Source organism: Panthera tigris, chromosome B3, assembly GCF_018350195.1.
Source record: "Panthera tigris isolate Pti1 chromosome B3, P.tigris_Pti1_mat1.1, whole genome shotgun sequence".
NCBI lineage: Eukaryota > Metazoa > Chordata > Mammalia > Carnivora > Felidae > Panthera > Panthera tigris.
Genome location: NC_056665.1, coordinates 54,519,801 through 54,533,066, shown reverse-complemented (window position 1 = coordinate 54,533,066; position 13,266 = coordinate 54,519,801). Strand labels below are relative to the sequence as shown.

The 13,266-nt window shown below is 35.2% G+C and overlaps 1 protein-coding gene across 2 annotated transcripts in view; it reads right to left on the bottom strand.

The window, feature by feature from the left end:
• The window catches only part of COPS2 (COP9 signalosome subunit 2), a 31,015-nt gene that overhangs the window by 16,437 nt on the left and 1,312 nt on the right, over positions 1 to 13,266 (bottom strand). For both annotated transcript variants that reach the window (XM_007081826.2, XM_007081827.2), the window contains exons 2-3: positions 2,540 to 2,653; positions 1,794 to 1,871 (exon numbers count right to left, since the gene is read on the bottom strand). In XM_007081826.2, coding sequence (XP_007081888.1) covers positions 1,794 to 1,871; positions 2,540 to 2,653 — 192 coding nt within the window. The remainder of the gene's footprint in view (positions 1 to 1,793; positions 1,872 to 2,539; positions 2,654 to 13,266) is intronic.

The window sequence follows — 13,266 nt, the reverse complement described above, 5'->3', positions numbered from 1 at the left end:
GGTAGGTGAGGATGCCAAAGTGAGAATATGGCAAGAAGAACAGGATGCAAGATTAGCAGAAGTTACCTGGACAAAAGTAACAGTCAATTCAGGGAGTTCAATTTCAAACAGAAGGGACAGAGAAGTTAATGGTGACAGGGAGGAGACATATGAGAAATTAGAGACAGGAGAAAAAGAAAGTGGTAACAGATTACCAGCTATCCTTTCATCTGCCACAGAAGCAAGTGTTTACCTCTGCTCTCTAAGCTTCTCAAAAGTTCCTCTACCCTTAGTGATTTTAAGGTTTACGCCTGTCACTAGTCCTCTTGTCTAACCATTTTTTTCCCCTCCACCTCTACCCTGCACTCCTGAAGACTACCAATTCTATGAAGGTACAATGTCATGACAGTTCCAGATTATTTATAACTTCTACAACATATATGAGTACCTACTGAATGCCAGCCACTACTACAGGTGGTAGGAATATAACAGTGAATAAAACAAAGTCCTGCTCTCATGGACCTTACCACCCATGGGGATGAGGGCAGCAGAAAGGCAATTAAGCGGTGATATATTCAAAGAAAAAAAAACCAGCAGGGTAAGATGAATGTAAGTGATGGTGAGAAGGATGCTATTTTACATAAGGTGGTCCAGAGGGAGGCCATCCTGATATACGGTGACACCGAATAGAGATCTGATCAAATGAAGAAAAGAGCCATACGACTATTACAGAGGAGCATTTGGGGCAGAGGAAATAGCAAATACAAGTGTTTATGAGTAGGCGCATCCTTAGGATGACAGGAGGAACAGCAAGGAAGCCGTACAGAGAAAATAAGATCAGAAAAGGTAAGATGATGTAGGGTGTTATAGGTCATGGTAAGGATTTGGATTTTATTTTATTATTATTATTTTTTTTTTTTTAAGTTTTATTTATTTATTTTGAGAGAGGGTGCATGAGTAGGGGAGGGGCAGAGAGGGAGAGAGAGAATATGAAGCAGGCTCAACACTCCGTGCAGAACCTGATGCAGGGTTTGAACTCACAAACCGATCTCACAAACTATGAGATCAGGACCTGAGCCAAAATCAGGAGTCATACACTTAACTGACTGAGCCAGCCAGATACCCCAGGATTTGGATTTTATTAAGGAGAGTGGGAACCATTAGAAGATTTAGAGCAAAGGAATGACACAGTCTCACTTACATTTTAAAAGGATCACTCTAAAAACAAAAACAAAAACAAAAAGGATCACCCTGCTGCTTGCGGAGAATAGACTGTTAATAAGGCAAGGATAGAAGAAGCTACTGAAATAATCCAGGTGAGAGATGATGTTGGTTTGAACCAGAGTAATAGAGATAAAAATGGTTAAGCAGCAGTCAGATACTGGATATATTTTTAAAAGATATAAAGACACCTGGAATTACCAATGGATTATTTGAGGGGTGAGAGACAAAGAGAGGAGTCAAGAATAATGCTAAGGTTTTTGTCCTTATCAGTGGAAGAGGAACTCCTTGTAATACAAAGTAAAATTTTAAAATTCCAAAATAAACAACAGTTTTTGGAAAAGTCCTGTTAATAAGGAAGCCAAACACTGTCTGAGTATCTAAAGGATAAGCTTTCAAAAAAGTTTGATTTCTTTGCAGAATGTTTTTTACTTAGTATTGTGGTAGTCACAAATGAAAGCTAGGCTAAATACGGAAATGTATCAACAGAATTATTTTAAAGAGGTAGATATAATGCCATTTTGCTGCCATGTGGTTTTTACCTACAAAATTCATTTCATTATTAGTTTAATTCCCCTCAAAACAAATCTTACCAACTTGAAGTTAATCTTAATCATTTGCTTCAGTGCTTTAAATCCCCATTCTCCTTTTTCACCTTCAAGTTCCAAAACCTAAAAAATAGAAGACATTTTTAGCCTAATAAAAATGTTAATGTTATTTTCTAATGACAACGTCTATTTTGAATTAGTTTTCCATCATACGAATTAAGGTTTCCCCCAAGAATTACATTTCTCAATGCCATTTTTTAAAGGCTTTAAAAAGGAAACGAGTCTTAAAACGCTTAAGGATAAGTGAGCTAATTTTTAAGTTTCTTCATCAAATATTAAGTAAGAACTACTACTTGACTATTATATAGTCCCATAAATCCTTTTTTTTCCCATCTGAATAATCCATTGATAAGAATAATCCAAAAGTGTATCAATAGTCAAGAAATCACCTTACTTAACACTGAAACCACACCTGTGTGATCTGTCCCCGAAGAAGGAATAAAATTGCAGGGGTAATACCTATTGATCATTCATGTTGATTTCCTTTGTCCAGAACCACACTAGCTTTTCAGGACAATGGCCTTGCTCTATAGACAGCTTGATTAGAAAAAACAGGATATCCATTTTGAAATATTTGCATGTGCTGCATAAATGCAAACTTATTTATAGGATTACCACTCAGTATCCGAAACACATTTCTGAGATAAAATCACTTGGAACTTATTTGATCTAAGACATCATTTAAAAAAAATAAACTTTAAGACACAGAATCAATCAGAAAAAATATGAACCTTTTGAAAACTGCTTAATGCTGCTTTTGGGTCATCTTCTTTTAATGCTTTGGAATTATAGTACTGATTTTCCAAATCCACATTTGGCTCGGAGTTACTATCTTCAGAGTATTCCTGTTTGTTAGAAAGAGATACTACAATGAAAAAGAAACCCACACACTGCCCTGTAAAAAGTGAATACTGTTAAGATGGAAAACCATACATTTGCACAAAACAACCTTGCAAACATAGGTAAAATGTAACTGATACTTAATCCTTATTTAAAAAAAAAAAGTAAAAAAGTCAAAATCAAGTGGAGAGAATAGAATCACTTACTTTCAGATCAAAACTACACTTTCCACAGAATTAACAGAAAAGCAAAATGCAAAGAAATAATGGGTTAATGAGCCCCAATTCTGTTGTGGTTAACCTTTTGTTGGTCATGGAACCCAAGAAAAATCACTGTAAATGCTAATTATTACATAAATGCTAATTATTCATCTTAAGTTCTGTAATGTAATTTTCTCTACTCCTTAAGTCTAAATTTCATTATTATAATATGGCCTAACTACCTGGGATGATAATATGCACATAGCATATATACATAGCTATATATATATATATATACACACACACACATATATATATATGGCTACATATATACATAGTTAAATATAATTGTATATTAATAAGAATATTTGCTTTTTGTGCACTCCACTTACTCAATAGCTATTTAGTTATATTAATATACTTTAGCTTTATAACAAATCAGAAGAAAATGAATTTATATAACTTCATATGACTTTTATCACATAAATTCACCTCTAAGTACTGAAACAATAAAGTAGAAAGGAAAATTGGAATAAAGCAGCTATTTTGTGGAGTTGTGTCAACAAAGAGTTTAAAATAGTTCCAAGATATTCAATTTAATGATGAGGATTATAAAACATAAAGATTAGTATAATGAAAATCACTGTTTTAAGACACAAAAGTATTTCCATCAGTTGCAAGTTATTCCAAAAGGCAAGTTGACTGTTATTTTTTTTTTTTTTTAATTTTTTTTTTTTTTCCAACGTTTTTTATTATTTATTTTTGGGACAGAGAGAGACAGAGCATGAACGGGGGAGGGGCAGAGAGAGAGGGAGACACAGAATCAGAAACAGGCTCCAGGCTCCGAGCCATCAGCCCAGAGCCTGACGCGGGGCTCGAACTCACGGACCGCGAGATCGTGACCTGGCTGAAGTCGGACGCTTAACCGACTGCGCCACCCAGGCGCCCCAAGTTGACTGTTATATTAAGAATAGTACATGGAAGTAAACACAAAAAGACACACAGTATTAGAGTTGTTTCTAAATCCAAATACTGAGTAAATTTTTTTAAAGATACTCACAAAAAAATTTGTAATATTTCATAAAGGCCAAAGAATGAAAAAAGTTATAGTGAGCATAGTGCTAGAAAGATCAAAAATATATGAACACAAGATGAATTTTTCCTGTGACCAGCAGATGGAGGGGTATGTCTGATGTTAGTACAAAACCAGTTTTATCTGACCACAGAGGCTTTGTAATGTGCACCCTCTAGAGGACAATTATTTTCTTGTGTAAGGACATGCGGCAGGGACGCAGTCTCACAGATTTGATTGGGAGTTCAGTTATGTTTAACATGAAAATCCTTTGCAACACTTCAATTTCATAATCAATCATTCACTTCTTAACCCTGTAATCTAAGTTTGATTACAACTGATTAAACTAGAAAAGCAATTAATAAAAACTTAATAAATAAATAAGCCAAAATAATGCTATGATAGTGAAGGATTCTGAGATAGGTTTTGAAAGATAAATGGGAGTCTGCATGCTAGACATAAGAGGAGAGGGGAAAGAAAACAGTAGACACAAAACAGCATTATGGAAGGTAACTAAAGAACCAAAGGCAGTCACATTGTTGGAACATAAAAAAGTCTTTATTGATTCTACTTTCAACGTATGTCTCCAATTCAAATTCATGCACTTTCCTCTATCTCCCTCGCTACCAGCCTAGCCTACTAAGTCACTTTGATCTCTCCGCACCCCTCCTTTTACACCTTCAAATTCCAACCTTCTCATGGTAAGCAGCCAGAATAACCTTCATAAAATGTAAATTAGCACGTACATTCCTCTTCTCAAAATGGTTTCATATTGCTCTTAAAATTAATTTCAAAAATTATCAAAATCTTACTCCTGACTACGCATCCAATCATATCTATTAATTAAGCTCTCCCTGATTCATTTTACTGCAGCCACTGTGGCCACCACATAAATGGCCAAAATTCGTTCCCCCACTCTTCCTCTGGTTAACTACTGCATAGTGTCACCTACTCAGGGAAGATGTGGGAGTAAAAATCATAGCTATAAAACCTACTCTACACCTTTGGAAATCAGTTCTCTAGATAACTGTTCAATAACATAAATAGTCAGCTAAACCAGAAAATGATTTTTCTGCAACCCAAATCTTTAGAATACATCCTTCAACTTGGAAATAAGTTGTTTTTATTTGTATATAACACAAAGTCTAAGAATTGGAATCTCACTCAAAGTCCATTTGTTTTTGGTTTCTTAGCCCACAACAGGTTAGAATAAAACAACTATGCCAGGATATGAGTGAGAAAAGGGAAGAGAAAATACTATTTTAAAATAATAAAATTTTAAAACTTCAATTATCTGGAAATTACTGACCTGATTATAACACTGTTGAAGACAAGAACCTTTACATTTCGTACCATGTCTAACACAATGCCTTATCATTCAGTCACTGAATATTTCTTATAGTACAAGCCTGGCTATATACAACTTCTGATACCTGATTGACTCCCGACTAATATTTCTAAACTTTAGGTGTTAAAACACTCCCAAATCACAATGATTAAGATAAGACTTAATCTAGCCCTCAACATTTTGTAAATATAAATATTCTTTTGGTTTTTCATATTACAGCTGACCCTTGAACAACATGAGTTTGAAATGCATGGGTCCACTTACATGGGGACTTTTTTCCTGATCAACATGCTATAGTACTGTAAATGTATTTTCTTATTATGATTTTCTTAATAATATTCTTTTCTTTGCTTACGTTATTGTAAGAATACAGAATATAATACATGTAACATATAAATTATGTGTTAATTGTTTTGGTATCAGTAAGTCTTCTGATCAACAACAGTAGGCTATGAAGTTTGGGGAGAATAAAAAGCTATACATGGATTTTCAAGGGTCAACTGTGTATGGATGAAGTGGAACATAGAATATCTTTTGCATAACTGCAATTCAATTCTAAGAGTTACTGGCAAAATGTATAAATACACAAGAATTGGTACAACTGATATGTTACTGACTGGCATTCCTTTTTTTTTTTTTTTTAATGTTTATTTATTTTTGAGAGAGAGAAAGTGTGTGCGTGAAGGAGGGGCAGGGAGAGGGGAACAGAGGATACGAAGCGGTCTCCACGCTGACAGTAGAGAGCCCAGTGTGGGGCTTGACCTCACAAACTAAACCATGAGATCATGACCTGAGTCAAAGTTGGATCCTTAATCAACTAAGCCACATAGACGTCCCTGACTGGCATTCTTATAATCAGGCAGTCCCTTGTTATGATCTGCAATAGCATGTTCAAATGGGTTTGAACCAATCTCTGTGATATCACTAACCTGTCATAGGCAATTTAATGAATCAGTACAAGCTATGTACCACATACAGTAAACTATTCCTTAGTTATTACACTGATATTTTGAGAAGTCTAGAATAATTCCGTTTTGGGATATCTTTTGTTAGATATCTATTTAGATACTTGATAATGATCTTTAGCATAGACCAGTAGTTAAGTGTTGCTCACACAAATGCAAACCAAATCTTTCCCCTCAAGCAATTCATGGTCAGAGACAGATATGCAAATAGCAATGCTATAACATGATAAAAGCAATTAAGAGACACATACTAGGTACAGTAGCAGCTCAAAAAAAAAAAAAAAAAGTTACAGGAAGGAAAAATGACCTGAACCAGGTCTAAAAGTATGAATAGGAGTTGCCTGGGGATAAGGAAGGGCATCTGAAACAAAGCAGTTAATATGTGTAAAGGTATGGAAGCTTGAAATGGTATCGCATATTTGAAAGAAGCATGAATAGTCAGATTGGGCTGAAGCACAGGATGTGTATAAAGAACTGATGAAAGATAAACTGGTATCAGAGGAACAGGACAACAGAAGTCTAGCAAGGAGTTTACATCAAGTGGAGCCACTCACTAAAAGATTTTACAGGGAAATAATCGCTTGTGTTTTAGGAAGGTACTCTGGTAGTAACGAGGTAGCCCACTGGATACTCTATAAACAACAGTCTGGTTAAAAGATGATGGAGGTCTGATTTCAAATAGGAGAAAAGGGAGGAAACAAGTGTAAGTATAGAAGATGTCAAATGATATTAAGGATGTAAAATAAAAAGGACCCACCACATGGGTACAGGATAAAGGGAAATAAAGTTATCTTTAGTGCCTATCAATGACTTGGTCACACACAGTGTTACTGATCAGAATAGAGACTATAGGAAAAGTATTAAACAAATACTGCTAAACACAATTCCCCTGTCAGATGAGAAGGGTATGAACTATAATCTGTAAAAGTTTAAAGAAAATACTTTTTAAAAGAGAATCTGATAATTCAAACAATAAAAAACAAAAATTTTTAAGAAACAAAAAATTTAAGCAATATATGAAAACACTTGAACGTTGTTAAAGGGATTGAAAAACTCACTAAATTTCATTAAGTACCACCTACTTATATAATACCTCATGTCCTGTCATCTCCCCAAAGCAATCTGTGATCCATGCACACCACCCAAACCTATTCTTCCTTCCCCAAATGTGCCACACAATTCAAAATCTCTGCTTTGACATAAACTGTTCTCTCTGCTAGGAATTCTAAACTACCTCCCCTATTAGCACACTTCCCACTTTTCTCCTATGATGGTTCCTAGCCCTAACACTGCTGGAAAACATATTCATCAAGGTTTGCCTTGTGATACTTTCTTCAACCCTACTTAGGAAAATAAATCTCCTTAGTCAGCTTCTACATGACATGAATCTCTCTAACATGGAGCCTTGTGAGTGTGTTTTGTTCCCACCTCCCCTCATCTCACTACCATGAGCTTCTCAAAAAGCAGAACTTTCTCTTCCTCATCTTGGTATCCCCTGAGTCTCGTATAATACAAAATGCTCAGTAAGTGTTTGTTTAATTGAAATGAAAAGTGGATGAATGTTCGAAACTAACATACAAAACTATATAGCCAGGGGCAATTTTCACTCTATGCTGGAATGGACCTACTGCTGAACAGGGTCAGTTCCACAGTTCCTACTTATTCTCCTGTACCTTGTCAATAAAAGTCTGTGAAATGTGCTCTAGGAAAACAAGACTCACTATTAACAATGTTCCTCAAGCCCTGACCATGTCGTGACAGCTATACTAGATGCCAGGCACAGAGAGGCAAAGGGCAAGGTCTCACTATCCTTAAGGACTAGATATGATACAAGTCCTAAGTAGCCATTTGTGGTTTAGACATTCATAAAGTTGCTCAAAGTTTTTAAAATTTCACTTAAGTTAACGGGTCCTAATTTATCTACAGTGTAAATCAGAACATTATTTTATTTATTCCAAACTGTTAGGCTTCAAATTAAATTTTCCAAAGAAAGTCATAAATGTCATTAGACCTGGGCTACAGTTTTGACTCTCCCACTAATTTGTCCTGTAAATTTAAGTAAGTCACTCAGACATGCTGCTTTAGTTTCTCTTATCAAATGGGGGGGGGGGGTAGGTCGAACCCTCGGAGCTTTCTAATTCCCGCTGAGGTCCATGTGTTTATTTTGAGATATAATATACAAGTACAAATTCACGCTGTTGAATATTCACAGTTAACAGATTTCAGTTAGGGGTAAAAAGCCTTAAATTTATCTTATTCTTAGCATGTAAGAGCTGTCTCCTGTTAACTTATCATTTTAGCTATTCTTGTTTGAACCTCTCCAATCTCATTATACAAAGTATACCTATGAGGTAATGCAACAGGACTTTTTGGAAATGCATCAAAACTTTTATTCCAAACCAATACTTATCCTTGAAGCAGTAATTTTTTAAAAAAGTGTTTCGGGGCGCCTGGGTGGCTCAGTCGGTTAAGCGGCTGACTTCGGCTCAGGTCATGATCTCACGGTCCGTGAGTTCGAGCCCTGCGTCTGGCTCTGTGCTGACAGCTCAGAGCCTGGAGCCTGTTTCAGATTCTGTGTCTCCCTCTCTCTGACCCTCCCCTGTTCATGCTCTGTCTCTCTCTGCCTCAAAAATAAATAAAGGTTAAAAAAAAAATTAAAAAAAAAATAAATAAAAAGTGTTTCATTTTATTTTAGAGAAAGCGCATGAGTGGGGGAGAGCAACAGAGGGAGAGAGAGAATACATGCTGAGCATGGAGCCTGATGGAGCCCTATGTGGGGCTCGACCCCATGACCTGAGCTGAAATCAAGAGTCAGTTGCTTGACTGAGCCACCCAGGCGTCCTGAAGTAGTAATTTTAAGAGGTAGTAAAATTATTCCAATCATGATACGAATGCATATTATGAAGTAATGCTTCTGAAATTCTGAAGAAACACTTCAGAAACACTTTTGAACAGTTTTGTTCAACACTTTTGAAACAGTTCAAAAACACTAAATATTTCTGACCTAAAACACTATCACCCGGTTTGATGGCCCCACTCATTTATCAAACATGACTCAGAATACAGTTTTCGACATCTATAAAAAAGGATAAAGCCTGATTATCACTGAAGTTTAAAAAAGAAAAAAAGCTGCACATTGTTTATAACAGCAAAAGAAAACAGGCCAAATGCTTAATAAGAGAGAACTGGTTACATAGAGTATGGCACATCCACACAATCAAAGCAGCTGTAAAAAGAATAAGTAAACTTTTGTATACTTTACATGGAATAATCTCTAAGATAAATTAAAAAACAAAGAGAGGGGGAAAAATGTGTATTTTGTTACCTATGGGGAGGAATGGGAACTGGACAAATTGGGAACAAAAATAGAAAGGAATCTTTTTATATTTTTTAAACCATGTGCATATATTACCCATTATAAAAAGCTACATGGTTCAGGTTCTGAAGACAATTTTTAAGAACTCTAAAAAATTTTGAGCAATGACATAATTACTGTGTGACCTCTCATGATCAAAGTTAAGAATTTTGTTCATAATTTGTACCCTGGAACCTGTCCCCTTCTCACTTCAGCAATAAAAGTAATACAGGTTCACTGTGAAAGGTTTGTAAGAAATAAATTTTAGTTTTCCTGACACTTTTCAGATCTTGTAGAATTTTTTCTATATTTTCCCACTCAATAAAATAAATTTTATTCCTACCCAATAAAATTGTAATACAGATTACATATTTATAGTGGATATATGTTCACTGTGTTCAGAACATTGGTGATCAACCCTTTCTCTCCCAGGTGAGGGCTCTCAATTACAGTGCGCCATCCACAGAGGAGGGCAAGCAACCCATCTCCCTCTCTACAGTGAGCCAGTGGTTCACAGAAGGCTACACAGACATCAGCTGGGTCACTAAAAGTCTTTCCTAGGGCTTTGCTGTTAGCTCTAGCAAGGAACACCTTTTTGGCTTTGGGTTATAACGCTAGGAAGATGCTGCATTACATCTTGTGAAGGCAATTATGCCAACACAGTGAGGAAAGCAGACCAGGAAGAGAGACAGAAACAGAAAAAAGACCCACTACCATCATCTGAGCCATGAATCCAGCCATATTCCTACTTCCTGGTGATGTAAACCAACACATGCTCTTTTTAGTTTAAGTTTGTTTGACATATATTCCTCTTATGCCCAAGAGTCCTGACAAATAAAACTGATCAAAAGTTTTTCATATCATGGAATATTGTTTAGTAGCATGGTTTGAAGTGCCAACATAGCATTCCACCCCATGGATATATGATAATTCATCTATAACCTTATTAATATCAATAGTATTCCCCTCCTATTGATAACTTGGAGTTGTTTCCAATTATTTACAATTAAACATGTTAAGTTTCTTTTAAAAGCCTCAGCTGTACAATCAAATTTCATCTTCATGAAGTCTACATGCAACTCCAAATGTGTGTGCAACATAGAAAACACTGGCCTAGACCATAAACAGTATACTGTTTGAAAATATGTACAACATTTTGTCAAATATTAACTTACTGGGACAAGAGTCTCAGAGTGAAATAACCTTTAACATCAAAGCTCCTCATATTGCACAATGATAAGTGATAGTCCTTATACCAAATACACAAATTCCTAGAATCATTCTTTTGCCCTTGTTCTTATATTGCCATTTCTTTTTCAAAGGAGATTACATATCTTTTTGTAGTAATTCAAAATTATTTTTTAAAAAATAGTGTTAGTTTTTAATTTGTTAAACTATGTTGTAGGGTTTTTTATAACATGAGAAAATAAAGTTCAAGCCATCATTTGCTGATCTTGTTAAAATGGTAACGAAGTAAGAGATTCCATAAAGATATCCTATAGTTAAGACTGACACCTCTCCTTCCCAAAAAGCAAAGAACAAGTAAATATTCAGGGCATTAAAATATACTAAGTATTAGTATATAGTATAAGTATACTATATATGCTAAGACCAAAAAAAACCACAACACTATTAAACATTCATTCACTGATCACAGCTATGAGCTTGACTAGGGTAATATAAGACCCACAGATTGGTAATACATTTAACCAAGTGGAATTACTCTACCTGTTTGACAATTTTTTTTGCTTGCAATACATTAAACTCAAATATACTGTGCCCTATCACAGGATCTACTCAAGGATAGATTGTTGGAATGAAGTCAGTCTGTCCTAACTCCTTTCTAAAAAGATTACTAGAAATACAAAGCAACTTCACGCTAGAATGGCTGGACGGTGGAATTGCAATAGTTAACTTACCAATAACCTTATTTACTTAACGAGTGGCAGTAGAGTTATTATTTAGTATTATTAGACCAGCAAATAATCAAGACATTTACCAGTATCATCTCCTACTTCTCCATTTAATGCTACATAAATTCCTATGCTTAGATAATGCCTGTGTCTGCCTCTAATAAAAAAATAAAATAGGTCTTAGAAATAAGAGCTCAAGCAAATTAATTTCTTTCACGCTTGCTTCTTTTTTTTAAACTAAGTTGGTTCTCTTTTCTTCTAGCTCTTGGGCATAAACCATTATTTACTTCCTTAGATAAAAAGAGTATAGTTTTAGAAACAGATTTTTACTTTGCCTGGTGGTATCCTAACTACCTATTTCCACTAGATGGGACAAGTACAAAAAATGATTTAGGGTATTAAAATTTATCAATAGACAACCTACAAAAGATATGCTGAATATATCTGTGGTCAGAAATACTCATGGCTTTAGTTAACATTTTGACTAAAATGAAGTGATGGCAAATTTTCCCACAAATCATACATTTCTTTTAATAAAAAAGAAATTTCCCTAAAAGAGCAAGTCAATTCTTTGGACTCTTTAAATCGCAAGAAACAACAAGACCCAGGCAAATAACTACGAAAAAACCCCCAGTAACTTCTCTTCTGACAACATGTAAGCATGAAATGGCAACCAGCTTCCCTCAATCTTTTTAAAAAATATTTTAAAGTAATCTCTATACCCAATGTGCGGCTTCAGTTTACAATCCTGAAATCGACAGTCCCATGCCCTACTAACTGAGCCAGCTATGTGCTCCCCCCCCCCACCTTAATCTTTCTTTTAAGTAGGCACCATGCCCAGCGTGGAGCCCAACACCCCAACACACGCCGGGCTTGAACTCACAACCCTGAGATCAAAACCTGAGCTGAGATCAAGAGTTCATGCTTAACCGACTGAGCCACATAGGCACTCCTAATTTTTTTTTTTAACATACAGTGGTTTAAGGAAATTAACTAAGAAAGCATAAAATAAATTACTAAATAAATTTTATGCCATCAAAAGACTAACTCATAGTAAACAAAGCATAAAAGCTTTCACTATTTGATACAGGACTGAGAAGGCAGAATGATACCTATGTAAGAGATATGGGGGGGAGGGAGGACTATTTAACAGAATGCTGTGGGGGAAGAATTCATTTAATTATGTACAGTGTAAAATCTTACTTTTTTTGGTTAAGAAAATGTAAGTCAAAACAACTATGTATTTGGCTTTGTATTGTACTGCATTATAGTGTAGGCTCTAAAAAGCTGGGAAAACCTAGCCAAGTTAAACAATATATGTTTAACAATAGAATTCTTGTGAAAACTGAGCACTACATGGGACAGTAAAATTCTCATTTTATGCCTCAGTGTAGGCCATTCCTACACCGCATTTTCAATGATGATCTTCAAGTTTATCACAGTGCTAATAAGTCAGGTACTCAATAAACTATTGTTTAGGAAAGATAAGCAGAAACATTTAAAAACAAAAATAAAAAACAGGCATATTTAAGAGACACCTCTACAGTTATTAAAATACCTGTAATATAAATAAATGTACAAATAAAAATGCACATGATATCACAACTAATACATTCTTAATGCACTTAATGTGCTGCCTACAACTGACTTGGTTTACACAAACTGAAACGTAAAGCAGAAATCAAAACTATTAGCAAAACTCTCCATTCAAGTTTAAGAATGATTAAAACCACTACTATGATTTTCAGGTAACAGCAAGCATTTC